The sequence below is a fragment of the Delphinapterus leucas genome, chromosome 3 (genome assembly GCF_059928025.1).
Source record: "Delphinapterus leucas isolate spDelLeu-1000000601 "Yukka" chromosome 3, BTC_Dleu_Yukka2, whole genome shotgun sequence".
Classification (NCBI taxonomy): Eukaryota; Metazoa; Chordata; class Mammalia; order Artiodactyla; family Monodontidae; genus Delphinapterus; species Delphinapterus leucas.
Window position 1 is genome coordinate 54614041 of NC_143131.1, and position 27492 is coordinate 54641532.

General features: G+C 41.8%; 1 protein-coding gene across 6 annotated transcripts in view; it reads left to right on the top strand.

Annotated features, from left to right (window-relative positions):
* MAST4 (microtubule associated serine/threonine kinase family member 4) overlaps window positions 1-27492 on the top strand; it is a 569622-nt gene that overhangs the window by 149833 nt on the left and 392297 nt on the right. For all 6 annotated transcript variants that reach the window (XM_089908940.1, XM_089908926.1, XM_089908928.1 and 3 more), the window contains exon 2: window positions 16895-17048. In XM_089908940.1, the coding sequence (XP_089765066.1) occupies window positions 16895-17048 (154 nt within the window). The remainder of the gene's footprint in view (window positions 1-16894; window positions 17049-27492) is intronic.

Here is a 27492-nt window from a genome sequence, read left to right on the forward strand (position 1 = left end):
GCAGTGAATGACTCCTAGATTTCTTAGTCTTATTCTAAATTAAAGGCTACACTGGGGCATTGGTCCACATACCTGTCTTGGGAAGGTTTGGGAAATCGTGGTGGTAAATCACCAAGGGTCCTAACTGCCTGTGGGCTCCTGCACCTCTAGGAAGAGGTAAGTGTGTGTATGGGTAGATGGTTGCTTTAGAACCAATCAGTTGTGCCCAGGACACCATTGTAACACTTGTGAGCAAAGCATAAAGGCTGATGTAAGCTCTTAAAGGAGAGAGGGGGGCAGAGTGAGGGCATCGGAGAACATGGGCTGAGGTAGGAAAGATTAGCAAGTTGCTGCACATCTTGTCTCAGGACACTGGACGATGAGTGATCTTGAGGCACACGGTACAGTAGTACATACAGTACAAAAGTACAAAAGTCACAGCATGTCTGTGCTGGAGCCTCCTCTAGCAGCTCCTGCACTGTGGAATGCAGAAATCTAAATGGAAGATGTGTTTTTCTACTCCGATCTTCTCACTAAGCATCATCTCCCAGAAATAAAGTCCACAGTGTTTATATCGGTGCCTGGCCCACAGAAGGCCTTCTGTAAATATTAGTTCCCTTCCTCCTTTCTTCTTTTGCAAGTCATTTCCCTGCATCAGTGAGGCTTCCGTAGCCTGGCGAGTTTGTTTTGGAAGTAGTCTTAGGAGGCTTATGTAACGTTAGGGAAGGAGGAAGGAGGAAGGAGGAAGGATAGGAGTTCAGGGAGCATCTGGTCCAAAAACAGAGAGTGGGAAAGGGAGCAGGCTCAAGGAAGCCTCTTTCATCAGTCCAGGTGGCCCACACCTTGCACCAGGTACAACAGTAACATAAAGCTGTTGGTCTGTAGCTGGGTGACGGGGCTGGTGCTGCCTGCACAAAGATGGCATAGAGGAAGAGGATGGGTCTGATCACTAGCCGTGGGGCTCAGTCTTTATCGGTCACCAGCTTTGATTCCTGGGGCAAGTCACTTAAACTCCCTAAATAAACCTCAGTTTCCTTATCTGTAAAATGGGATGATGATAATACCATGTCAGAGGGTGCCTTTAAAGATTAAATGAGATAACCTGCCTAAAGCACTTAGGATGGTGCCTGGTGTGCCCTGAGGGCTGTGCCTAGCAAGGAAGAGAGGGACTGGTGGATTGAGACCAGGGAAAGTGGGTGTTGGCCAGCCGCCTTACTTGCTGTTTCTCACATGCTGAGCTCACTGTCACTTCTGGGTCCTCGCACTTGCCCTTCCCTTGGCTTGGAAGCTTCTTCCCCCTGCACCCCTCCCTCCAGGTCTCTGCTCAAATGGCTACCTGCCAGAGAGATGATCTCTAACCACCCATATAATAGAGTGGCATATCCTGCTGCTGCTTCCCAGCCCTTAATTCTACCTGAAGAAAGGGGCTTGGCTTTGCTCACTGCTCTCTCCACACTGCCCAGACAGCACTTGGCACATAGTAGATGCTCTTGGCACATAGTAGATGTTCATAGTAGATGCTCATAGGAGAAATCGGGCACTGGCAAACTTGTTCAGTTAAGGGGGCCAGATAGTAAGTATTTTGGGCTTCATGAGCCATATGGTCTCTGGGACAACTGATCAGCCCTGCTGATGTGGGCAGAGCGTGGATGGTATGTAAACGAATGGGTATGGCTGTGGTCCAGTAAATTTGTATTTGTCGTGTGGGCTGCAGTTAGCTGATCCCTGCAACATCAAGGAGTGGTGAACGTCAGGAATGAACATTCAGTGGCTGTGGTGGGCTTGGGCTTGGTGGCAATGGGGCCCTCTCAGCAGTAGGGGATGACCATGACCATTACAGGAACTGGAGGACAAAGAAAACCCATAGCCCTGATGGTGAGGCAGTCTGGCTTCTGGTAGCTGTGATGATACAAATGGATGGGGATGGTGTACTTCACCAGCCAGACCAGTCCAATGGGCATGGCCTTGTAGAAGAGAGCTATGCTTTCACATTTTGTGAACTGGTGTTTGTTAATCTTTGCATAAACATTTAAATGGCCGAGGAATTCATTGTTTAAAATCCCCATATAAGGAGAAGGAAAGTAATCTATCTACCTTTAAGTTTTATATACGAGAACCCTAGATTTATTAAAAGGAAGACTATATGCACAGAGTGCAGTGTTCTGTTCTTGGCTGATTTCAAGCTCAAACTTGAAACTTTCCCTAATTTAGCACGGCTCTTGATTCCAGCCTTTAGATCCACAGGCAAGTCTCAGGCAAGAGTGGAAAAATAAAGACCTGGGGCATGGGAGCCAGAGCTGGGTCAGATGCTGACTGCTGAATTGCTTTCTGGGTCCACCTGCTCAAGTCTGTTTCAGACATGGTCAGATGTCAGTGTGTTCATGCTCTCCGAAGGTAGGGACTGATTGGCTCTCTACCTTGTTTATTGGGTTGGTTTTGTTTTTGATCTTTAGTGGCAGGGAAACAGAATTGTTTCTTCTTATTGGCTAAAGTAAGTATATATTTTCTTTAAAGATAGATTTTATTCATTTTTTAAGATTTTTGTTCACTTATTTTTGGCTGTGTTGGGTCTTCGTTGCTGCACACGGGCTTTCTCTAGTTGCGGTGAGCGGGGGCCACTCTTTGTTGCGGTGCATAGGCATCTCATTGCGGTGGCTTCTCTTGTTGCGGAGCACGGGCTGTAGGTGAGCGGCTTCAGTAGTTGTGGTGCACGGGCTTAGTTGCTCCATGGCATGTGGGATCTTCCTGGACCAGGGCTCGAACCCGTGTCCCCTGCATTGGCAGGTGGATTCTTAACCACTGCGCCACCAGGGAAGCCCTAAAGTAAGTATATTTTTAATAGTAGTTTTAGAATTCTTGTTTATAGACTTGATTAAAAAAAGATGATAGAACTCTCAGTCCTCTTCAACTCTTCTTGTTGCTGTGTTGGTCTTATTTACGCAGCTCTACCCAATCCTTGGGGGCTGATTTGAGAACTCAAGGGATTCTTGACCATGAATTATCTTCTGTCTGTTTTTACTACACTGTGGCTTCTGTTGAATACTTCTTTTAGCAGAGCTATGAACCTGTACCCAAAGGCAAGATCTTTTCCTCGCCTGATTTCAGCTGGTTGTTGGGAATGTCTTGATTTGTCCTTCACTCCTGGAACCTGGAGAAGAGTTTTCTTCCCAGCAAGTGTGGGGTTGGGGGCTCTGAACAGAGAGCTCCTGTTTGAAGCCAGACCCTTTTGTAGAGAATAGATAAAAATATGTGAGTTCCCAGTAATGGTTGGTCAGCCAATCAGACTTTTCAAGGACATCAGTAATCAGAAGATCAAAGTGATCAAGTTACTCATGCACTCATGACCCAAGTGAATAGTAGACTATGAAGTTAAAACGGATTCCTTTCTGAGAGTCTATCAAGCTATTCATTGCTCCTTCTTTCTCCTTTTTCTTCTGTCTCCCTCATTACATTTCCTACCCTCTCCCTTCCTCCTCTTACATGTCTTTCTGAGTCATTTTCTCCTTCCTATGTTTCTCTAGTTCATGTTCCCCTGGGGGCCTGGTAGGTTAGACCTGGCCTACTCTTGGGGGCTGGGAGTCCACGTGGTGGATGACGACTTGGGATTCAGCCCTGGGATGGTGTGACCAGACAGAGGAGAGCTGGGCTGTTAGCACCATGACCTAAAGCTCTAAAGCAAGCCCTGAAGCCTGGCTGTGGCTCCCAGCAGAGGTGGGGCAGACGTGCGGCTGTTCACTGCGCCGACAACGCAGGAGGCATTGAGGTCAGGCACTGTGTTGGGATCTGGTCCCCAGCAGGCTGCGTTTCAGAGGCAAGAGTCAGTCAGTGCCAGACCCTGGGCACAAGGCAGCCCCCAGACCTTGAGTTCTGGGGTCCCAGGCCAGGGAGAGTAGTAACTAAGAAGCAGAGACTCAGCCCAGGGATACAGGGTAGACAGCTGGGCGGACCCTGTTCAGCTAGAGATCCAGGAGTAAGTGCGATTTGGTGCTGAGCCAGGGGAGCTACTGACTGAAGGTCTTGGGATTTCTTTATTTAGAATTGTGGACTATATTCATTTCTAAGTATTTAATACATTTAATGTTATATAATTATTTATTTATTATGGGTTATGTTTGCTAAGAGAGAAGATTGTTAGGCTCTGTGGTGAGAGCGGGACACATCCGGAATGGAAGCATGAGGTGACACGGAGCATGGGAGCCGACAGGGCATTAGCGTCCTTGAACAGGCCTTGTTGGATCACTTTCTCCTCTCCCCATCTCCCTCTCCTTTCTCCCTCAGTCCTTTCTTTCTCTTTCTTCTCCATTCTCTGCACACTCCCTGGTTATCTTTTCCCTCTTGGAGAAGAAATGAAGCTGATAAAAATAGTTTGCATGGGCCTGCACCACCCCCCATCCCCAGAGCCCTCCTTTGAGTTCTCTGTTTGCCAATTTCTCAGTGACTGTTTTTCCTGTCCTTCTAAAATGTTTCCATTTTAACCAGGTGAGGCCCCTGAGCTGCTGAGAGCATGTGACTCATGCTTCTTAGGAATGTTTTTCTGAAGAGAGTTTATTTTGTCTCTTGGGTCAGGGTTCGGTTTGCTACCACTACCCATGGCAGACTTCTTCAAACAAACCTTTCTTCCTCTTAATGTAAAATCATGAAATGAATATTAATTTATACGTTTGTCCAGTTAAAGGGCTTACACATTATTTTACAAGAAGAGCATATTTTGAAGTTTCTCCCAGACACTTGTGGAGAGTTTTTTTTTTTTGGCGGTACGCAGGCCTCTCACTGTTGTGGCCTCTCCCGTTGCGGAGCACAGGCTCCGGATGCGCAGGCTCAGTGGCCATGGCTCACGGGCCCACCCGCTCCGCGTCATGTGGGACCTTCCCGGACCGGGGCACGAACCCGTGTCCCCTGCATCCGCAGGCGGACTCTCAACCACTGTGCCACCAGGGAAGCCCGAGAGTTTATTTTTAAGGTCAATAGATGTTACTAATCAGAAGTTCTAGTGCTTGATTTTTTTTCTTTTATGGTTCTGGCAAAATGAAGCGGGTGAAGAGAGGAAATGGAAAGGGGAAGAGAAGAAACATTTTAGCGTTTTCTCTTCCTAGGAACTTGCTACTGATCACTTAACTTAATCCACAAGAGTCCTGTGAGGAGGAAGTAATTTTCCTTATTTTATAGGTGAAGTTATCATTCGCCCCCTGTAAGTGGCTGAGTGCCGTGCCAGCTGTAGGCTTGCCTCACAGCCCTGCCGCCCCCTCTCCCCTGTTTTCTGGTCCCCTCAGGAAATGGGATGTGATGCTCGCACTGCTCTTAGACACCTGCCATGGTGGGGCTGTTGGTGCCTTAAGAAGGACGGATGTTTAGGGCCAGGCTGCGTGGCACCGATGGTGGGAGAAACTCTGCTCTTCCTCCTACACACCTCCTCTCAGAGAAGGTTTAGCTGCCAATTATTCTCCTTGGTTGGTTTTCATTTAGTTGAAAAAAACACTTGTCTTTCGGTGCTTATTTCGCATTTTTCATGTTCCTTCTCTTTCCGTCTCTGGGGCAACAGCAAATCCTTCCTCCTGCCGTAACACAAAATAGTTCTTCTCAGCCTCAGACCCTGTGGACTCAGGTATTTCCCCTCTACGGTACTTAGCACAGCAGCTTCTCAACAAAGAGGATTCTCCTCATACGTCCTACTTAGACCAACTTGTTTAGAACATAATTTTTTTTCTGTACCCCATTAAAGAAAAGCTTGAAAAGCTCAAGCTAGAAGGAAAGTTACCAAGTGTTTACACACCACTCTGTGTGCCTTCAGGCACTGGCTTCAGGGTCCCTGAGAAGACCATAGTCTGTGTGATGAATGATAGTTAACTCCTTTCTGTGTTTCAGGCATTAAGTGACACCGCATGGCTTAGCCAATACAGTAAGGACCGGAAATTAACCAGGTGCTAGACCACAACTCTGCTCAAAGCCGGTACAATCCCTCATACCTAACTCCTTTGTTACATTTGCCATGTTGTTTCATGGCTGTGCTTTTGTGTCTGTCTCCTGCACTCTGGTAGAAGTGTCCTAAGGAAGATGACTATGTGCATTCTGGTTTTTATCTTCAGCCCTTAGCACGATGTCTAGTTGTTAAAACAAGTCTTGGTTGATAAAGCATTTATGAACAAAACCCATAGAAAATCCTACAAGTCAATTATAATAGAGTGGTGGATACCAGCAGGACTGCAGGAGTAGGTAAGGGGAGCAAGGTAACAGATTGTAGGTCTGGAAATCCGGGTTCTGGTCAGGATTCTCGCACCAGAAACCTAGGCGGTTATCTTTGCAAACCTGGGCGATTGACTTGGCTGGGCCTCTGTCTTCTGAAAAGCAGGAAATTAGACTACGGGTGATTGGATTTTGTGATTCTGTAATTCTGACTTGAGGATTTCAGCTAAGAAGTCCTAGAAACCGCTTCTGTAGACTGCCAATTAGGATTGAACTAGATCATTCAGATTGGTTGACACCAGAGTGTAAGACCCAGCCTTCTCTGCGGAGCCTTCTAGGACCGAGGATGAAAGAGGGAATTAAAATCAACTTTCTGGGGCTTCATGTGCTTTGCTGCTGTGAGCCCCTCTCACGGTTTGGAACAGTGGAAGGACCATGGGCTTTGGAGTTAGGAATCTTGGGCTTGATTCCTTTTGTACCTCCTGTGGAGCTGATACCTTTGGAGGGGTTAATGTTCCCCAATGTGTTTGCCCATTGGTAAAATGGGACTACTACTACTACCTGCCTGGGGGTCTACTCTCCCCACCAGAGCGGGAAGCTGGCACAGAATGTCAAGTTTTGTGGCATCGTGGAGATTTTCCCCTCTGACTTTAAGTGCAGGGACAGTGACTGGTAAGGAGTATATTCTCTGCCTGCTTTGTTAACCGCGGTCAGAAACTTTAGTTATGTTGCTGATGGGGACATGATGGTGCCGGGGGAATTTAATGTCTTCGGATAAGTAAACGACTTCAGGCAGAGATCAGATCCCTAACTAAAGGTCAGAGACACATCTAGAATATTAAAGTGACAGGAAAATAGGTGATATGTATGCAAAGTCAAATCAGTATATTCCCTGTGCTTCCCCAGTGTCATTGTTTCTAAATTAAGAAGTGCTATGTTTCGAAATACTGTAATATAACATTAGCTCTGTTTTTTCATCTGCAGACAATTGAATTTAACGCTTAATGTACACATCACAATTAAACGTGCCGTGCGGCGCTTTGTCGTTGGGACTGTGATGATATAGCTGGCGGTGTGTGTGTTGGCGGGGGCATGTTCATAAGCAAAGGAATTAACTTTCTTGAAGCTGAGTTGACAGACAAAAGTGAGATTGTGGTATCAAAGTGCTGATTTACATATTTCTCTCAGGAAGGAAGAAAGAAAATCAATTCTCTTAAGAGATGAAACTAGTGGTGCAGGTCTGTTTAGGTGAATGCCACTGTAGTTTGATCTACCAATGTATGTTAGGATGTTTCTGAAACACTTTGTGTATTGCTAATTGAAGTTTGTGATTCAAAGAATTAATTACAAAACTGAAGATGGAAAATGATATTGGTATCTAGTACATCTTTTGGTTTAAATATGTTCTATTGATGTAGTTTTCAAAACATGGATGTTCATTGAGACAGTGAAATGCAATAAACAGCTAAATAGGTTGGGTAAATTAATGTGGCTCAGGAAATGGTTTGCTTAACAAATCTTGTTGACATGAACAATTCTTGCTTAGATTCTATCTATGCTCTCCGTTTGCCCCCCACTTCTTGTTCTCAAAAGGTTTTAAGATGACCTACAGTAACACATAACTCAGCAAGATGAATAACTTAAAAATAGGTGCAGTTAGACAAAAGAAAAGCAAGTATAGAGCAGAGTTTCGTAACAGTGACATTATGGATGTTGTATGCTGGATAATTCTTTGCTGCTGGGGGCTGTCCTGGGCTTTGCAGAATATTTAGTAGCACCCTTGGTCTCTAGCCACTAGATCCCAGCACATGCCCTGCCCCCTTTATGTTGGACAAACCAAAAATGATTCCAGACATTGCCAAACGTCCCCCAGGCAACAAGATTACCACTACTTGAGACCACTATAACAATATACCGTAGAGTGGGTGCCTTATAAGCACAGTTTATCTCTCATAGTTCTGGAGGCTGGGAAGTCCAAGATCAAGCCGTTGGCAGATACAGTGTCTGGTGAGAGCCTGTTTCCTGGTTCGTAGCCAGATTTTTTTCTAGCTATGTTCTCACGTGGTGGAAGGGGCAAAGGAGCTCTATGGGATTTCCCATTCATGACGACTCTGCCGTCAGGACCTAATCACCTCCCAGAGGTCTTACCTCCAAATACCATCATTTTGGGGGGTTAAGGGTCAACATATAAATTTGCGGTGGGGTCACAAACATTCAGTCTAGCAGAGGGTAAGGTGAAATCCAGTGAGGTTACTGCAGGTTACAACCAGATCCATGAAGTCTTGATGGAGACTGGACAGGCCACACTTGCTGGTGATGGACTGCAAGCTTTGTCCTATGATTTCAAGTGGCTGAATTAGAGGAACATGATTAGTTATATGGTTCATGGGCTTCCCAGGATAAAAGAAGACCATAACCCAGCAGAAGCAGAGCTGTTTCTAGTGCAGAGAACTGACAGCATTTTCTCCAGGTTTCTGTCTCTCCAGCTGGAATGAAGCTCCTAGTGGACAAGGATTTTTGTCTGTCCTGTCCACTGTTGTGCCCAGAATACCTGGTTCCCAGCTGCTTAATATTTGTATAGAGATGAGTCTTGACAAGGAGGATACTGTTCAATATAGGCCCTTATGTTTATGGAAGAGTGGCAGGACTTATAGAGGACTACTTCTTACAATATCATTAAATGGAAACATGCATTCTGGGTGGCATAGTCCAATATGAATGTCAGCAAATTCAGTTAAATGGGCCCCAGTAAAATATGGTCCAAGATTGTAGCTCTCTCAGTGTCTGATTCGATCTATAGTAAGATCTTAGGATGCTGGGGGAAGGGAGGTTGTATATTCTTCAGGCAGTGGTGAGAATGTTAAATATTTTCTCTCTATTCTTTGAGTCAACAGGCTAAGGCAAGGGGAGACTTGAGCTGTGATGACAGTTACCATCAACATTATTACTTAGTGCTTGTATGTGCCAAGGCCTGTGTCAGGCCCTTTTTATCCATCCTCCCTCTGCGTCCTCACCACCTCTGAGGCCCATACTTCCGAGAGAGGAGTTAAGTAGCATGACAATGGGATTCTGTGCCTGAGAATTTACATTGGGAGTAGGCCCCTCACCTCATGCCTGCTGAGAACCCCATGATCAAGACCCAGGAGTCTGTGCTCTAGAGCACAGCACAAGAATTACAACCTGAAATAATTTTATTTATTTATTTATTTTTATGTTTCAGTTATTTCTTGTCTTGGCCTGAAATAATTTTAAAGCAGTTCATTCAGACCAAGTTCTCATTTGAGCCATAAAGAAAGAAAAAAAAAGACAACTCAGTAAAACTCTAATCAGTTTAATTTCCTTGCAAACCATGTATGATGAAGTACACATACAGAGATGTTTCCGAACGAAGTAACTTCTACGTGGCGATGTTAATAGCCACCACAGCTAATATTTATTGCACACATACTGTATTCTATGTATTGTTTTAAGCGCGTATATGAACTCTTTTAAACTTCACAGCCACCTCAAGAGATAGGTAGTATTCTTACTGACATTTTGCAAATGAGGAAACAGGCATAGAAAGAGTTAAATGTCCTAATTAGATAGGAAGTGTTGGCACTCCTGGCCACTGAGGAATTAGTATGAAAACAATAATGACTGTCTTAACTATAGAACCCTATCAAATTTCAAAATGTTGTTTATAGGACTTGGTTTAAATGTAAATAAAATCCAATTTTGCAATAAACTCATTTCAGGTTGCCAATTTGATTCCTTCTGGATGGAGGCAATAGAGCAATTCATTAAGATTACAAGCATAGTCTATGCAGTGTTACAATTCTTCATTTATTTTCATATCTTTGGTTTCTTAGAATATTTAAAATCAAGAAACAGAAAAAGTGAACAGTGTCTTCATAAGCCTAAGTTACTAGTCAATCTCTTTCTCTCTCTTTTTTAGCATAAAAAAGACTTTACTGTCAGACCCTATTATGTGTGAGGTGATCCCTCTGAACTAATGAACTTTGGCCTTAGGGCACATGCATTCTGGATGGGTCTTTAAAATGCAGGTGCCACATCTTGGGAATGAATAAGGAATTACTGAAAGGAGGAGCTGATAGACACAGTGATTATGCTACTTAGGATAGATTTAAAAGGTCGAATAATTCATTATTTAGGAATCACCTTCAGAGGTAGCAGTGTTCGAAAATTAGCATATTAGTTTGTATATAGAAAAGATTCTTTGAAAAGATGCCATTTACTCTAACCTAAGGGCCTTTTTCATATATGAAGTGTTCAACTTTGTCAAAATGCTAGACTCCCTTTAGCATTTTTACCTTGAGTAACATTTAATATTATAAGTTGATCCTGTTTTTTTCCAGTAATCAGAATCCTTTATTGCATATGTTTTTTTATTTTTTGTTTAATCTAAATACCAGAGATTTGCAATTTGTTCTCTCAACAAATATTTATAAGGTGCCTTTTAAGTAGAGCAGTGGACAAATGGTGGACAAAACAGAGTAGTATGTAATTTCATGTAACTTACATTCTAGTGGGAGAAGAAGGACAATAAACAAATATAAAAGGTCTAACATGTTTGTAGTGATAGATGCTAAGGAGAAAAATTGAAAAGGGAAAAAAGTGATGGGCCTACCCTTTGTAACCAAGCAGGACCCTATGGGACCTTCCCAGGACAGAATTCTCCGCCATATCCTCTGCTTTAGCTCCTCTCTGAAGTACCTAGATGGTAGTATCTGATGTATATTTCCTGAGTTTTTCAGATGCTAAAACCACCACCAAATGGAAGAAATTAACTGCTTGATGATCATGAGCTCCTAGCCCCCAGACCTTCTGGCACCTAAGGATTGATTACCATCAACCAATCAGAGAATTGTGCATGGGCTGATGACAAACCCTGGGATACCCCTCCCTCACCTTGCCTTTAAAAATGCTTTGCTGAAACCCTTCAGGGAGTTTGGGTTTTTTGAGCGTGAGCCACCCATTTTCCTTGCTTGGCCGTGCAATAAACCTTTCTCTGCTCCAAATGCCAATGTTTCCGTTTATTTGACTTCACTGTACATGGGGCACACAAACTTGTGTTCAGTAACACTTTTACGTAGGGCCATTAGAGAAAGGCCCCCCCCCCCCGAAAGAGTAACCTTTTAATAGAGACCTTTAGGATGGGGGAAACATGGTAGCTAATATCTGGAGTGTATCCCAGGTAGAGGAAGTAATCAGTGTAAAGGCTCTGGGTGGTGGGGAGATGCCTGGGGCTTTTGAGGTCTGGCAACAGACGGAAGTGGAGTGAGTGGAGTAGTAGGAGCTGGGTTCAGAGGGATAGGGGTAGAGATGGTAGGACCTTGTAGGGCATTGTCAAGACTTTGGATTTTGTTCTGGGTGAAGGGGAGGTCATGGGAGGACTCCAAGCAGAGGAAGTCATGGGAGGACTCCAAGCAGAGGATCATAAGCCTCTGGCTTATGTTTTAGAAGGGTCACTGACTGCTGTGCTGAGAAGTAGGATGGAAGCAAAGAGATCTCTTGGGAGGCTATTTCAAGAGAGATCCGGAAGGCAGAGACAGGAGTGGTAGCAGTAAAAGTGGTGAAGTGATTGGGTTCTGGATATATTTTAGAGGTTGAGTTAGGGGATTTGCTGATCAGCTATAGAATAAGAAAGAGAAGTTTAGAATAAGTGTAAGGTTTGTGACTTGAGAAGCTAGACAGAAGGAGTTGCCATTTACTGAAGTTGGAAAAATCTCTTTAGTTTCCAAATAACAATGGTTATGTGAACATGTAAATGAGAGAACTTGTGTGCTTGGGCAGGAAAGTGTCTGGAGATGAGGCTGGAGAAAGCTGTCAGTTAAGAAGGCTGCAAGTTCAGTGTTCATCGAAAGGTATAATAGGCCTTTTTAGAAAGAGATGGATGAAACTGTGGGATATAGCCATAGAAGAAACACATGGTCCATGTTTGGAGACAGTGGTAGTGGTGGTGGTGGTGATGGCAGAGACACTAAACAGAATAAGACCCAGTCTTGTAAATGATTTGGCTTTAATTCATATTCACTGATGGCAGAAGCCACAGTGTAATTGTGGTGGACTCTTCTGTGTTACTCGTCCTGCTAGTTGTAAAACAGCAGACAATGGTTGGCGATGATCACTATAGAAGATAGGTATAGATTTCTGGTGATGAGCATTTCTGTAGGACTGGTAATTTTGGAAACTTTTCCCCAAGTCTGGATCAGACTTACAGTAGTTGTGTACACCGTTTGTTCTCTAGGACGCTTACATGTTTCCTGTGATAAACTGCTAGCAAAATTATTACTGAAATGCAAATCGAAACTACAATGAGGTATCATCTCATACCAGTCAGAATGGCCATCATCAAAATGTCTATAAATAATAAATGCTGTAGGGGGAGTGGAGGAAAGGGAACCCTCCTACACTGTTGGTGGCAATGTAAGTCAGTGTAGCCACTATAGAGAACAGTATGGAGGTTCCTTAAAAAACAGAAATAGAGTTATCATGATCCAGCAGTCCCACTCCTGGGCATATATACGGAAAAGACAAAAACTCTAATTTGAAAAGATACACGCACCCCAGTGTCCACAGCAGCACCATTTACAATAGCCGAGACATGGAAGCAACCTGCGTGCCCATTGACGGATGAATGGATAAAGAAGATGTGGTGCATATATACAATGGAATAGTGTTACTCAGCCATAAAAAAGAATGAAATAATGCCATTTGCTGCAACATGGATGGACCTAGAGATGATCATACTAAGTGAAGTAAGTCAGTCAGATAAAGGCAGTTATCATATGATATCAATTATATATGGAATCTAAAAAATGATACAAATGAAGTTACTTACAAAACAGAAACAGACTCACTGACATAGAAAACAAACTTACCAAAGGGGAAAGGAGGTAGGAGGGATAAATTAGGAATTTGGGATTAACAAATACATCCTACTATATATAAAATAGGTAAACAACAAGGACATACTGTATAGCACAGGGAACTATATTCAATATCGTGTAATAATGTAATGGGACAGAATCTGATAAAGATTGTGTGTATATATACATATACATGTGTGTGTGTGTATATGTATGTGTGTATGTGTTTAACCGAATCACTTTGTTATACCTGAAACATTGTAAATCAACTGTACTTCAATTAGAAAAAAAAAAAAAACTGCTAGCAAGAGAGGTTGCTTACCTGTAAGAGTTAAGTTTGGTCCCTGTCTGTCTGACTTCCAAATTCAGTAATATGCAAATGCACCTTAACTGTTTTGTGGCTATTGGAACTAAAAGCGGTTAAGAAAACTAAAGGTAGGTAGTTTTGAGGAAAGCTAGTCTACCACAAATCAATGCTTGCCATCAGCGAATGAAGTACAGAGAATGTGTTTCAGTCCAGGATACTTTGTGGCTAGCGGTGTGCTAGGTGAGTATGTGACAAGGGAGTAGGGTCTGGCTCTCCAGGAGTCCACTGACTGCTTGGTGAGGGAAATTAGAAGTATTCAGAGCAAGTATGACAAATGCAGGCTTAGATGTCCTTGAACATGAGTGAAAGTTGTAAAGACAACCTCAGTCTTTAGTTGAATTCCTTGTACTGTGGAGACTTTGGAAGTTTGGAAAGCTTGGAAAACATTAAACTGAAATCATTCAGAGGGCAGTGTCCAAAGTGATATGTTGACTGTCTGCCTTAAGCTCCAGGGTCTGATGAAATGTTTTAAAGGGATCATGAGTGTTTGAATCAGGACAAAAGATGAAAAATAAATTGCAGGGCTGTAGTGGACCATTTTGAGAAGCTCTGACTAACTGTAGAAAGAAAAGTAGAGCGACTGACAACACAGCAAATTTGGAAAAATGATATATTTAGAGAGAGCGCTGTTGAGAGTGTGATTTTGATGTGAGGAAGAAAATGGGATCCTGGAACATGGCGCAATGCTTATGGGTTTTTCTGCTTATATTGTGTTGGGAACATTTGCAGCCCTCACAGTTCACTGCCTCGATTTTGCCAGATTTAAAATAATACTCCTCTCTTGGGGTTGTGATTCTGATTAAAAAACTCTGGCTTATGGACCAGTAGCTCATGACTCTATATGTGATGACATGGATTTTCTTTTTTATTTGCCTACACTTTCTCCTTGACTTCCTTCTCTTTCTTCTACACTTGTTTCAGGTCTTTTATGGCTTTGTTGGAAATATGTAAGGAGATCACATAATTCCTCCTTAGGAATTATCTTCTTTCCTCTGCTTACTTTTTTCACCCTCTGTTAATTAGCAATACAACAAACTTCCCCAGAGAAATTAATTATAATTCCACAAGCTGAAAAATTTAACTTCGGGTGAAAAATAAGTAGCAGAAGTTGGTGAACCTTAAACAATAAATATTTGTATTTAATGCAGCTGCCACTAGTAATTAAGAGAAAATGACTAGCTGAAATGGACCCTAACTCACTTGGTTATTCTGAGGGGTTCTTGGTGCACTTATGCGAGTAGTAGCGATTCTGGGGCATTTTGTTGAATGTCTATGACACATTGCCACCTTGTGGCTGCATGTTTTTCTTTCGCTGTAAAAGCAAATTTTTAATATTAAGTCCACATATTTTATTTTTTCCCTAGAATTTATACTTCCCTTGATAACAGAAGATTTGAGACATCTTAGAAGAATACATTTAATACAGGGCAGGAGAATTTAAGACAGTGTCCTTGTTATTTGAAGAGGCAGGCCAAAGTATTGAGGGGTAAAAATCCACAATGTCTGCAACTAACTCTCAGTATAGGGGTGGTAGGGCAAAGAGAAGGGGGGGGAGAGAGAGAGAGGGAGGGAAGGAGGGAGAGGGAGGGAGGGAGGGAGAGAGAGAGAGAAGGAGTAAAAGTCATGGGCGGAAGTTAACAATTCACCACTGGTCAAGGGAACATGGTTTTTATTATACTAATCTTACAACTTTTCTGTTGTTTCAAATTTCCTTAAAATTTCCCCAAAATATTGGCAGAAAAAAAAAGAAAAAAAAAACAGGGGTAAGGGCATAAAATAGAGCTAAGAAGGAGGCAAAATTAACCTCTGCGTTGTGTAATGGACTGACTGCATTTGGACCCCTGGCTGGGTTCTGCGTTTTCTAGTAGCTGGTGTGTTACTGTCCAAGGTGCCCTTGCTACATTTCATTGTCCGTAAGGTTTAAGGGCAAAGTGTCTAACGCTAGACAGAAATTCGCTCTTGGAGGCCGTTCTAAGGAGGACATGGATGTAATGAACAGCAGCCCTGACAAATACTTCCAAAAGTACAATCTGCAATTCCTTTTCCCTGCTGATCAGGGCAGGTCCTGGAGTGGATGCGCGTCCAGTTTGTTGAGGACCTCTCACTAAACTACTAAGTGGCAATGAAATACAGTAAAATACTGACTGGCAATGAATTTCAGATGGTACTGATTGACAAGTGCTTGAAATTCAGCTGTTCTGTGTTACTAATGAATACAGCTGAGCTTGGGGGAGAGTTGACATCACGTAACAGCTGAGTGAGCGTAGTCTATTTCATTTCAACTGGCTTGAGAGGAGTTACTCATAGGCAAGGTCAGATTTCTTTTTGTGCCATGGTTTTGAATATGCTGCATGGCATAGACAGACACATAGATGACTTCATCCATGAATTTCCTTTTCCTGTAAATGCACCCATGAGAGTCTTAATCTGAAAAAATTCTGACAAGTATAAGCAGATGACCTTCTTCCTACCCAGGAAAACAAAACAAATCTCAGTGAAGCATCCCTAAAAATGCCTAGCTTTGAGCAGTGTTACCCAACTCTTGTTTGTTTTTAAATTTCTATGAAGCTGGCTCTTCTCTGTGGCAGTTGGAATATCCATGAATATTTTTTGTACTTCATTTTTATTCTTAATAACTATCTGGGTATATGCACGTGCACATTAATATTTTTGTCTTTAATAACCATCTAGACACATATACATGCATATATACCTACCTGAAGGAGAACATTTTAAAACATAGGGCCCTATTCAGGTATGAGAGGTTTTCTTCTGAAAGCAGGACAGATATTGAAATAAGTGTTGTGACACAAGGGATTCTTTTGTAGAAAGCTGTCTTTTGAAGTGACTTTGGTTTCTATGACTCTTGTGACAGGTTTTCTTTTAAAAAGCTATGAAGTGGTATCAGGACATATTAATTTCCATTAAGGGCTGTGGTGCTTAGAAAGTTCCCTTCCCTACGTATATTTGTGAGTACCGAAAGCTTGTGAATTTTCTTTTGTGAACAACTAAAGTGATCTATGGATTCTCTGTAGAATCTATAGAGCGATATTCTTCATTTTTTTTAGGAGGATCATGGCCCACAGAAAGATATATTTTACATAATGACTCTGGATACACACACATACATGTGTAACTTAACCATTTCATGAAATGATTCTTTTCCTTCCTTCATTGGACTCTGATAATTTCTGTTCTGCTGGTCACCATCTACTAAACTTGATTTCATGATCCACTAATACGCCATGACCCACTAATTCGCTTGAAAAACACAGCAGTGGAGGTTTTGCAGCAAGCCAGATACTTTTTCAGATGGAAGACCCAACAGTGGAACCCTGAAGTCTCTAAACCAGCCAAATTCAAAACAGTGTTAGGAGAGAGGGATTTAGAGAAGGAAAAGAGGGAAGAAAGTATGCCTGGTGGGGAGGGGTGTGGTGTCTTTCATTCTGGTTGAGAGCATCCCCAGGAAGTGATGTCGCTGTCCTTCTCTCTGCAGCTTGACCACATACTATCCCCTCCGCCCATGCCATTTCGGAAATGCAGCAACCCAGACGTGGCTTCCGGCCCTGGCAAGTCGCTGAAGTTTAAAAGACAGCTGAGTGAGGATGGAAGACAGCTGCGGCGGGGAAGCCTGGGGGGTGCTCTGACTGGTGAGTCGCATGGGTGACTTGTTTAAGAGAGGGGGTTACATTTATACAGTACAGTTGGCCCTCTGTATCCACGGGTTCCACATCCACAGATTCAACCAGCTACAGATGGAAAATATTAAAAAAAAAAAAAAATTCCGGAAAGTTCCCTAAAGCAAAACTTGAATTTGCCCTCTGCTGGCAACTATCTACACAGCATTTACGTTGTATTAGGTATTATGAGTAATCTAAAGATGACTTAAAGTATCCGGGAGTACATGCATAGTTGATAAACAAATACGGTGCCATTTTATATAAGGGACTTGAACATCTGTGAGAATCCTGAAACCAATCCCCGTGGATAGGTGGGGACAACTGTAGTGTGTCCCCAATGACAGTGGAGTTCCCTGTGTGAAAATCAGCCCCTTAGAATGTACCTGCCCCTCCACAGACCATTTGGTACAACCTAATCCAATTCAGAGAGCCATTAAATTGAGGATTATATTAGTAAACTTTACTGAAGTATAATTTACATAAAATAAAACGTACCCATTCTAAGTGTACCTGTGGATGGGTTTTAGCGAATTTACACCCCAGTGTAATTACCACCAAAGTCAAGATATAACATGTTCCCTTGCCCCTTCTTTGGGCCTAGGCAACCCCCGAGCTGCTGTTCGTCACTATAGATTAGATTTATCTTAAGAATTTTATACTAATGGAATCATACATTGCATGCTTTTTTGTGTCTGGCTTCTTTCGCTCAGTTTGTTTTTAAGATGCATCTATGTCGTTAGGTGTATCCGTAGTGTATGTTGAACCTCATAAGAAACCGCCAAACTGTTTCCAAAACGGTACCATTTTACATTCCCACCAGCAACAGGTGAATGAACTAATTGCTCTGCATCCGTGGCCATCTGTGGTATTGCCAGTTTTTTTTAATTCTAGCCATTTAAATGGGTTAGTAGTCGTATCACTTTCTGTTTTTAATTTGTATTTTCTTGATGACTCAATGATGTCAAACATCTTTTCATGTGCTCATTGGACATTCATATTTCTCCTTTTGTGAAGTGCTTGTTTAAATTTTTCACCCATTTTTTCCTTTCACCCATTTTTTCCTTTCACCCATGTTTAAATTGTGTTGTTAAAATTTAATTAAAAAATTAAAATCTAGAAAATCTACAGATAACTTTTATTGGCTTGAAAGATAGCCAAATTAAAATAACTTAAAGCATGTTTTTAAAAAAAAATAATATCCCATATAAATTTTCATGTTATTAAACTTAATTGTAAATCACTAAAGGTTAGATTTCTATTTTTTCATTCTAAGAGCTTTTTCCTCTAAATATTTTAAAGAAACTTTATTGTTTTTTAACAATAAAGTCTTCTCTTGTCTGCCAGTTCATAAATGACCTGGAAAACAAGTTGAGTTCTTCATTTTTTTGGAGAATTATGGATTTTGACTTTTGGGAGATGAAATTTCTGGGAGCAGAAATGCTTCTGTACCATGATCAGCGCAGAGCCTAGAACATGTGACCCACTGTGGCACACTGCTGAGGTGTAGGGTGAAGCTGACTTTAGGCCAAGGGGAAAAAATTCATCAAAAAATTGCTGCACTTCATTAAAATTAGGGCAAATATTCACACTTGAGTTTTACTGATGTTCTTTTAATGCTTGTTAGGACATTTTCCTTTGCTTTCATTTCTATAAATGCAGAATATTTGCTTTTTTAAGTAGGAGATCCTAAAGATTTAGTCTAACCCTTAGTTTTTTAGCAGGGGAGATTAAATCTTAACCGTTAAAAGGCTCACCCCTTACTTACTAATTTCACTTAGGGAATTTACTTACTTTGGTTAAACTATTTTTGACCAATAGGAGGGGGGGAGTAATGGTTGCTCCAATTTTTGCTAAATCCGTTTACTTAAAACTTTAAAATAATGCAAAGGTATAGCACTTGATGCAGATATATGACCAGAAACATGAAATTTGGCCTTTACCTTTAAAAAATAGAAAAGAAAAGCTGAACTTGATTCCCATTTCAAAATCTCAGCAGCTCTAGCAATTCTAGCTAACCTTTTACAATTTAGCTTGAGACAAAATTCTTTTACTTAATTAATTTTTGGTCAGATAATTTTCAAAAATGTTTAATACTCCTTAGGAGAGCTTTTAAAAAAAATCTCTTGAACATCAGCCTGTTTTAAAAAACAGTAGCTTGAAAGTGATTTTGGAATATGAAGAAAACATTCTTAGTTGGTCTTCTACATAGCTTAGCTGAGGATTTAATGAAGTAACACATACAAAGCAGTTAGCCCAGTAATGGTGGCTATTAGTATTGGTGCATAACAAATTGAATTTAGGATATTTGCAGTTTATGGATAACTTGGTCTTGTGAACATCAGTTTGAAACCCTTATCAATTGAGTTTCTGCTTTGTGTCAGGCACTGTGCTAGTATCAGGTGTTAGAGCAGCGAGAAGAAAGCATCATTTCTGATCATTAAGAAACATGGTTTCCACTAGTTTTAGGCAACTGTAAATAATCACATATGATCTTCCCTTGGAATAGACCTTGTTGCTAAACTTATGTCAAACTGGTTTTGACATCATAAGTTTGTGCCTGATAGTTTCTGTAACTTTAAGACCAGCCGCCTTCCTATTGTTTAACTTTGTTTTATTCCAAGGTTTGTTTTCCTTTAGCAGTTTTCTACTGTTTTCTTTGAAACAAAGACTATGTGAAGGCTTAATTTATATTTTGAAAATTTTGCCACCCAATTAGCCTTTATAAGTTTCACTAAACTCTTAGGTCTTTGAGAGGAAGGTCTGTGACCTTTTCATCTATTCATCCCTAATGACAGCTGACACGAAGACTTTACTATGTGGCAGGCACAGCTTTTAGGGAATTACATTTATTGACTTATTTAATTCTTACAACATCTCTGTGCACTTATGAGGGAGGCACTCTTATACCCATTTTACAGATGAGAACACTGAGGCACAGACAGGTTGAGTAAATTGCACAAGATCACGATGCTCAGAAACAGCAGAGCCAAGATTTGAACCCAGGTGTTGTGGCTCCACAGTCTGTACTTGTGGCCACTGCACTGTGCCTAGTACAGCTGGTACCCAATAGGTTTTCAATATATTCCAGCAGGATTAGTTCGAGTAATTTTTTTTTTTCAATTAATTGGAAAATTTGTGCTCAGTTAATATCTGGGGCTGACTCAATCTGTATGGATCCTGGTCCATTAATTACAAAAGTAAATTAAAACTAGACACTTAAGACATAGTAAAAACTTTAAAATTTACATATTCCTTAATCCAGCCATTCTGTTCCTCAGATTTCATCACAAGGAAATAGTCGTGAATATGTGTAGAGAATTAACTTTAGTTATGTTTAGAGCAGCACCACTTATAATAATTAAAATCGCATATTATCTAAAATCTAGATATCTGGCAAAAGAATACTGGTGAAACATAATATGTTATACACATAAAGTGGAAAACAATTATAAACATTAAATCATGTTGCGAAAAAATACATTTTAACATTGAAAAACTCAATATATTTTTAATGTGAAATCTCATTGTTGAATGGACTCATCTTTTCATAGGACTTAATATAATTGTAATTAAATAATTATATATTTAATGAGAGGAAGGAAAACAACTCCTGTCTACTAAAGAGTTTTCTCAAACTGGGATTATGGTTGACTTGGTCCCCTTTATAATTGGGCAAGTGAAGGTTGCTACATGGCCCTTTTTATACCCTGCAATTCAATCCATGAGTTACTTTTGCCCCTGAGTTTTTTTGTGGTATTAGGTGGTGTACCAGTTGACAACAATAATGCTACATAACCACAAAGTTTCACTTTCAGACAACAATACATATTCCCTTTTTTCTCCTGTGGCTGCGGATCACCTGGGTTTTGGGTTATTTAACCTGGCCTCTGCTGTGATTGGTTCTAGGATGCAGTCTGGGTCTAGATCTGCTCCATGTGTCTCTCCTCTTCCTTGAGCCAGAAGCTACCCAAGGTATTATGTTCTCCTGGTAAGAGACAGGAGCAAGCGTGTGCACGTCCACCTGCACAGGCAGGTTTCAAGCCTCTGCTGGCACCATGTCTGCTAACTTTCCATTGGCCAAAGCAAGTCACATGGCCAAGCCCAGCATCAATGGGCAGAGGCATGCTCCACCCACCATGATACCTTGGCAAAGATGCAGATCTATAACATTCCCGGGGGGAAGCAAAGAATTGGCACCAATAATTCAGTCTGACATAGTTAGCTTTCGTCTCTCTTTAAAAACAGTCTTATAGAGTGAAAATATTTACATTTACCAGTTTTTCAATTAAGAAAGTAATATGGGGCTTCCCTGGTGGTGCAGTGGTTGAGAGTCCGCCTGCCGATGCAGGGGACACGGGTTCGTGCCCCGGCCTGGGAAGATCCCACATGCCGCGGAGCGGCTGGGCCCGTGAGCCATGGCTGCTTGAGCCTGCGCGTCCGGAGCCTGTGCTCCGCAACAGGAGAGGCCACAACAGTGAGAGGCCCGTGTACCGCAAAAAAAAAAAAAAAGAAAAGAAAATAATATGTGTTCAATGTGGACAGTTCAGAAAATACAGAGCACCATAAAGGAAAAAGCTGTAAGCCCATAACTCTACCATGCAGAAACCCTTGATGGAACTTTTGACATTTTCTTCCTCAACTAAAATTTTGAATGACTAACAGGATTAGATCAGAGGAAAAAACAACCAGTACCTTTTACGCAGGGCTGGCATTTAAACAGCAGACCTAGTGTTCACCACGCCCATCCCTGCCTGGATTTTTTTTCTTTTTTTGAAGCTGATGATGTTTTACATCTTCATGGCCTGCAGTTTGCTAAATAGGCACCCCGAAGCATCATGTAAACATTGACTGAGCTTTGCAGCCCCCTGATGAGAAATAGAAGCATTATTCAAATCATACGGATTCTTAAATCTGGGCCTAAGTGGTAATGTGCCTGACAGTTCACAGCAAGGAAGCTGCAGAATGAAGGGCAGAACCTCAGGATCTTGACTCCTGGCTTCTTGATATGCAAATGATTGCCCTAGGAGATATGGGGATATATGTATATGTACAGCTGATTCACTTTGCTATAAAGCAGAAACTAACACACCATTGTAAAGCAATTATACTCCAATAAAGATGTTAAAAAAAAAAAATGATTGCGCTGAATCCTACTCCTGCATTCCACAGCTGTGATGTTTGTGTGTTGTAGTCCTAACACGCAGAAAATGAAGGAAGACTTCCTTTTCTTATGCAGAGAATTGTGGTTTTCAAAACATATTTGGGTTGTTTGGAATGTAAAACAAAGAGGAATCTTTGTATGTGTGTCACTTGCACACAATAATAGGAAATCAACTTTGTAGACGGTATAAATTAGAACTTCTAAAACTGTTAGCATCGTTGTATTCCATCTGGGGGAAAAACTTGAGAGATTTTTCCTACTTGTTGGGGATAACATCTGAAAATTCAAAAAAACACATTTCAAAATGAATTTTACTTCAAGAGGGAAAGGAAAAACAAACCACACAATGCCAGAAAACATTCTTTTCTTTAAAATTAACTTGAAGGCTATTCTGTTTAAGTGCTGTGTAGAGTTTAATGGGTTTCTCATCCTAAAGGCCTCCTTAGCATAGTGGGCAAGTCTGACAGAATTTAGATTAAAGCAAATTTACATGAAACATAACTATGTTATAGGTAGCCTTGGTATTCAGTAAATATTGCACCTGAATACTCTCGTATATGCTCTGGATTTCTTCATGTTTGTAATACCATCAAAAGAATGCCTATGTAAAAATGGTGTGTATTAGGATAATACCACGTGCTAGAGCGAGCAAACCAAAAAAATTCTGGGGCTTAACACAGTTGTCACATATTTCTAGCTCATGTAAGTGTTTTGGGTTATGAGGCAGCTCTCTCCCTCTTGGTGAGTTAGGGACCCGCATTCCTTCCACCTTCTGCTCTGGCTCTTATTCACGGCCTCCACATTCTGCTTCCAGCTGGTAGAAGTGGACAGAGAAGAAAAACTTCCTAAAAGTCCCATCCTGGAAGAGACACACTTTATTTCCATTCGCATTTGTTTGGCAAGATCCTCTCACATGGTAAAAGCCAAATTCAAGGCTGGTGCTACTGTTGGGGGAGTGCTAGGAAGTGTGGTCCCTGCTGGACTGTGGCCTCTGAGTCCAGCTACACAAGAGGCAAGGGAAATATGGCATTTACAAAATCAGGGAAGACTGAGAAATAGGTTTTAATAAAGAAATTGGGTGTGATTAGTTTTCAGTATGTTAGGTCTGAAATGCCTGTGGGGCATGTTAAATCAGAACGTCCAGGGAGGACTGTGCAGTAACAGAAGCAAGAGGCATATTTTGAGAAGGAAAGGATTGGCATCATCTAAGAGAATAAGATGAGGACATCTTAAGAAGTTGCCATTGGATTCAACAGTGTAAGTCACTGGAAACCTTGAGGAGGAAGGTGCTGAAGTGTGGATGGCAGCTAGAGTGAACTGGCTTAGGAGCAAACAGTAATGAAGGACTTCGAGGTACCTGATGTGTTGATGAGAGTGTAGATAGCTCTTCTGAGAAGTTGTACAGTTATAAGAGACTAGAGAAAACGAGTGTGAGCTGGAAGGGCATGAGGGGTCAGAGGGGACCACTGTAATGTGGGAACCAGGCAAGCATGTTTGTAAGGTGTTGAGGATGGTTCAGAAGAAAGAGATGATAACCAGAGAAGTCAAGTGCTGTGGAAGCACCTGGCAGGGTATCCGGAGCACATGTCAAATGGTTGGCCTTTGTAGGGAGAGAGGTACTTCCTTCATTGTAACAGGAGGAAGGAAGAGAAAATGGATGCAAAAGCAGGTAGTTTAGGTACATCTATACAATGAAATACTACTCAGCAATAAAAAGGAACAAACTACCAATTGTCTACTGAAAAAAAAAAAAAAGCACAACCTAGAAGTTGAGAACTATGTTTTATTCGGTGGACTTGCTGAGGACTTAAAACCTGGGAGGCAGCCTGTCAGATGGCTCTGAGGAACTGCTGCGAGGAGGTAAGGAAGAAGCCAGGATATTTAACAGTTTTCGGAAACAACAACAACAAAAACAGGTAGTAGGGACAGCCAAAGATTACTGTTAGTTAAAGAAAAACACACATCTCAAATTAATGAATTTAGCGCTTTTCTTTTCTTCGGTGTATGGGAAGATGCAAGAGCCTGGACTCTGAAATCATTCCTTTGATATGCACCTTCACTATCTAGGGCCAGAATCCTGCTTTTCTCCACCCTGAATTCCCTCAGGGTACACAGTTGGGAGGCAGCTGCAGTGGCTGCTGGCTTGATGGCTGCACCATCCTTTGTTTACTGATACGGCAGGTGATGCACGTGACAACCTGGGCGAATCTCCAAAGAATTAGGCTGAGTTAGAAAACAAAAACAAAACAAAAAAAACCCCCAAGAGGTTACATGCTGCGTAATTCCATTTCTATATCATATTCTTGAAATGACAGAATTATAGAAGTAGAGGACTGATTAGTGGTTGTCAGGACTTAAGGAGGAGGACATGGGAAGGAAGTAGGTGTGGCTATGAGCGGGCAACATGAGGGATTCTGCAATGGTGGAAATGTTCTGTATCTTGACTGTAGCAACGTCATTATCGGGGTTGTGATTGTACACCATAGTTTTGTAAGATGTTAGCATTGAGGGACACTGGGTAAAGGATACCTGGATCTCTCTGCATTATTTCTTACAACTGCATGCGAACCCACAGTTACTTCAAAATAAGTTTAATTTTAAAATATTCCCTTTCCAGATCAGTGATTTTAATAAATTTTCTTTTCATAAAAAAGCAGGAAGTTTAATTGATTTAGTGGCTTCACTTCTCTGCAGTATGAGATATCTGTGTGGGCTTCGGGAGGGTTCTGTAGGAATTGACTAGAGAAGGAAGTCTGAAATGTTCTTAGAGAATAGGAAGGCAGACTATAAATGTAGTAGGGTTCCTTGGAAGCACTGACAGCCCATTCAAGGTCTGTGATCATGAATTGAAAGTGAAGTCAGTGTACATGTTTGAGGGAAATGTTAAGACACCAGGGAAATTTGTGAACTGGGAACATCAGTTCCACAGAATATAGCAGAGGGACCTGGTCCAGGGTCAACTCAGGAGAGCCATGGGGAGGGTGGAGCTGAGCTGTGTAAGAGTCAGGGGGTTTTGGCGCCCAGCGTGGAATTCTCCAGGGGTAGAGCCAAAGCCCATGGGAGCTTGGAAGTGTGGTGGGACTGTGGACCGAGCAGTGGGTGGGCTGTTCGACTTAACCAGCCCATGAAGGATGACCGATATGTTCATATTTTTGAAATCTGGCAAGTTTTAAAACTTTTAAAAGGTAAAGGTCCTTACAGTTGTTGTAAAGACAATGATGCTGTCAGTTTGGATTCTTGGCTTTTGGCCAACAGGGAAAAGAACCTAGATAATTTGCACTTAGGATTTTACTGGCTTAAAAACATCTGGCTTCTATTTGTTTTACTGTTTCTCAATACTTACAAATTTTCTACGCTGAGGGCATATAACTGGGGGCAGGAATTCTTTTACGTGGCTTTAGTGTTCTTTTAGAACTTGTAACATCGTGTACTTCCTCCACAGTGGTTTATGAGTCTGGAGAGTGTCTCTACCTATTTTTTCTGAGTCACCAAGCGATCAAGAGGCAAATCCATGAGCATCTTCTTTCTGGTGAAGGTGCATGATTTTAAGTAGCCTTTAAACCTACTTGCTGTCTTCACTGTTCCTATGTCCTATGTCCTAATTAGAAGATGGCAATGTAGATGTATTTTGTGTTTGTGGTATCTCCTTGTCAGGGTAGGAGGATCTCCTGAGACTCCGCCTTAATGGGGCATGCAGCTGCTAGCCAGCTTCTTTGGCAGATGCTGCCTCCCAGTGGCTGTCTGTCCGGGGGCCCTCTGCTGTAGCTCATGGCCCATGCAGATGGCTTACCCATGAGTCATTGCTCCCACTGACGGGGGAGCATCACTTGGTGGTTCACAGGCCCCTGGTCACCTGCTGCTTGGGAATTGCCAAGTGGTCACCTTGTTCAGAGCCGGGCTGCAGAGTCCTATATGAAGCTCAAATCTCTCCTTCAGACATTTGGCACCAATAAAAGCATCCCAGGAGGTGATGTCAGGCATGAGAGGAGAATCAAGGAAAGAGTCTAAATGAAGACATGAGAACTGGAATGTGCTGCTCTTATACTGAGAGTCAGATGAGCGACTGGGGTGTTTGCTTTGATGTGTGCATGAGCTCCAGAGAGCGCTGGGAGCCGTGCTACACCAGCGAGTCCGGCTCTTCAGAAATCCGTTTTTCACTTCTGTACCAGATAGAATTTGAAGGACTTAAAATTAGTCCTGAGTGTTCATTAAGAAGGTGTTGTTGCTGGAAGACCTGATTTAAGTTTCTTGAAGCACCTTCTGCGAGGCAAAAGGTAACTTGGGCCTTAAATCATTGTGATACAGAATTTCAAGATTGCTAGGGTAGGAACATCAGTTGCATACAGCTAAACCATTATCACCTGCAAAATAAGTTAGCCTTCTTTTTTTTTTTTTTTTTTTGCGGTACGCGGGCCTCTCACTGTTGTGGCCTCTCCCGTTGCGGAGCACAGGCTCCGGACGCACAGGCTCAGCGGCCATGGCTCATGGGCCCAGCCGCTCCGCGGCATGTGGTATCTTCCCGGACCGGGGCATGAACCCGTGTCCCCTGCATCAGCAGGCAGACTCTCAACCACTGCACCACCAGGGAAGCCCTGAGTTGGCCTTCTTGACCTTAGGCTGGGTATGTTGGATGTGATCAAACCCAGTGACTGAAATTCTTCCAAGTACCCCAAAGAAGAGAGTGTCTAGTGGTCATTTAGTTTTTGCTGGCATTAATTTAAAGGTCGTATGTGTCCAGATATATAAGGAAGTTCTCTATACCGATTAGGCTGAAGAAGAAACTTAATAGAAACAAAACAAAGATGTATGAATATTAGGATCCCCAAAACAGTTTTTCTCTCTCCAGTTTTCTCTGTTTCTCTTTCTCTTTGTCTCTCCCCCTTATTTCTTGTGTTCTAGGGTGATTCTATAAATAATGGACTTCTGTTATTCCTGATTGAAAAAAAATGAGTTTATTGAATCCATATCTCAAAAATTTGTTCTTAAAATTTTATTTAGAATAGAAAACTGATTTCAGGTTTTCTTTTTAAGCATTTTATCAAGGGGTTAAATTTTTTAAGGAGCATAATCATTTTTCTTCTTTTCTCCCCAGTTTTTTCCTAGTACTTCCCTGAAGATCTGTTTAATGCTGATAAGATAGACCGAGGCCTGGGTATGCAGGGCATGGTTTTCCTCTCCTTCATGCGTTGTGTACTTGTAGGTTCTGAAAAGCATGCTGGTTCCAAGCTTGTCTTCTCAGTTTTGTATATGTAT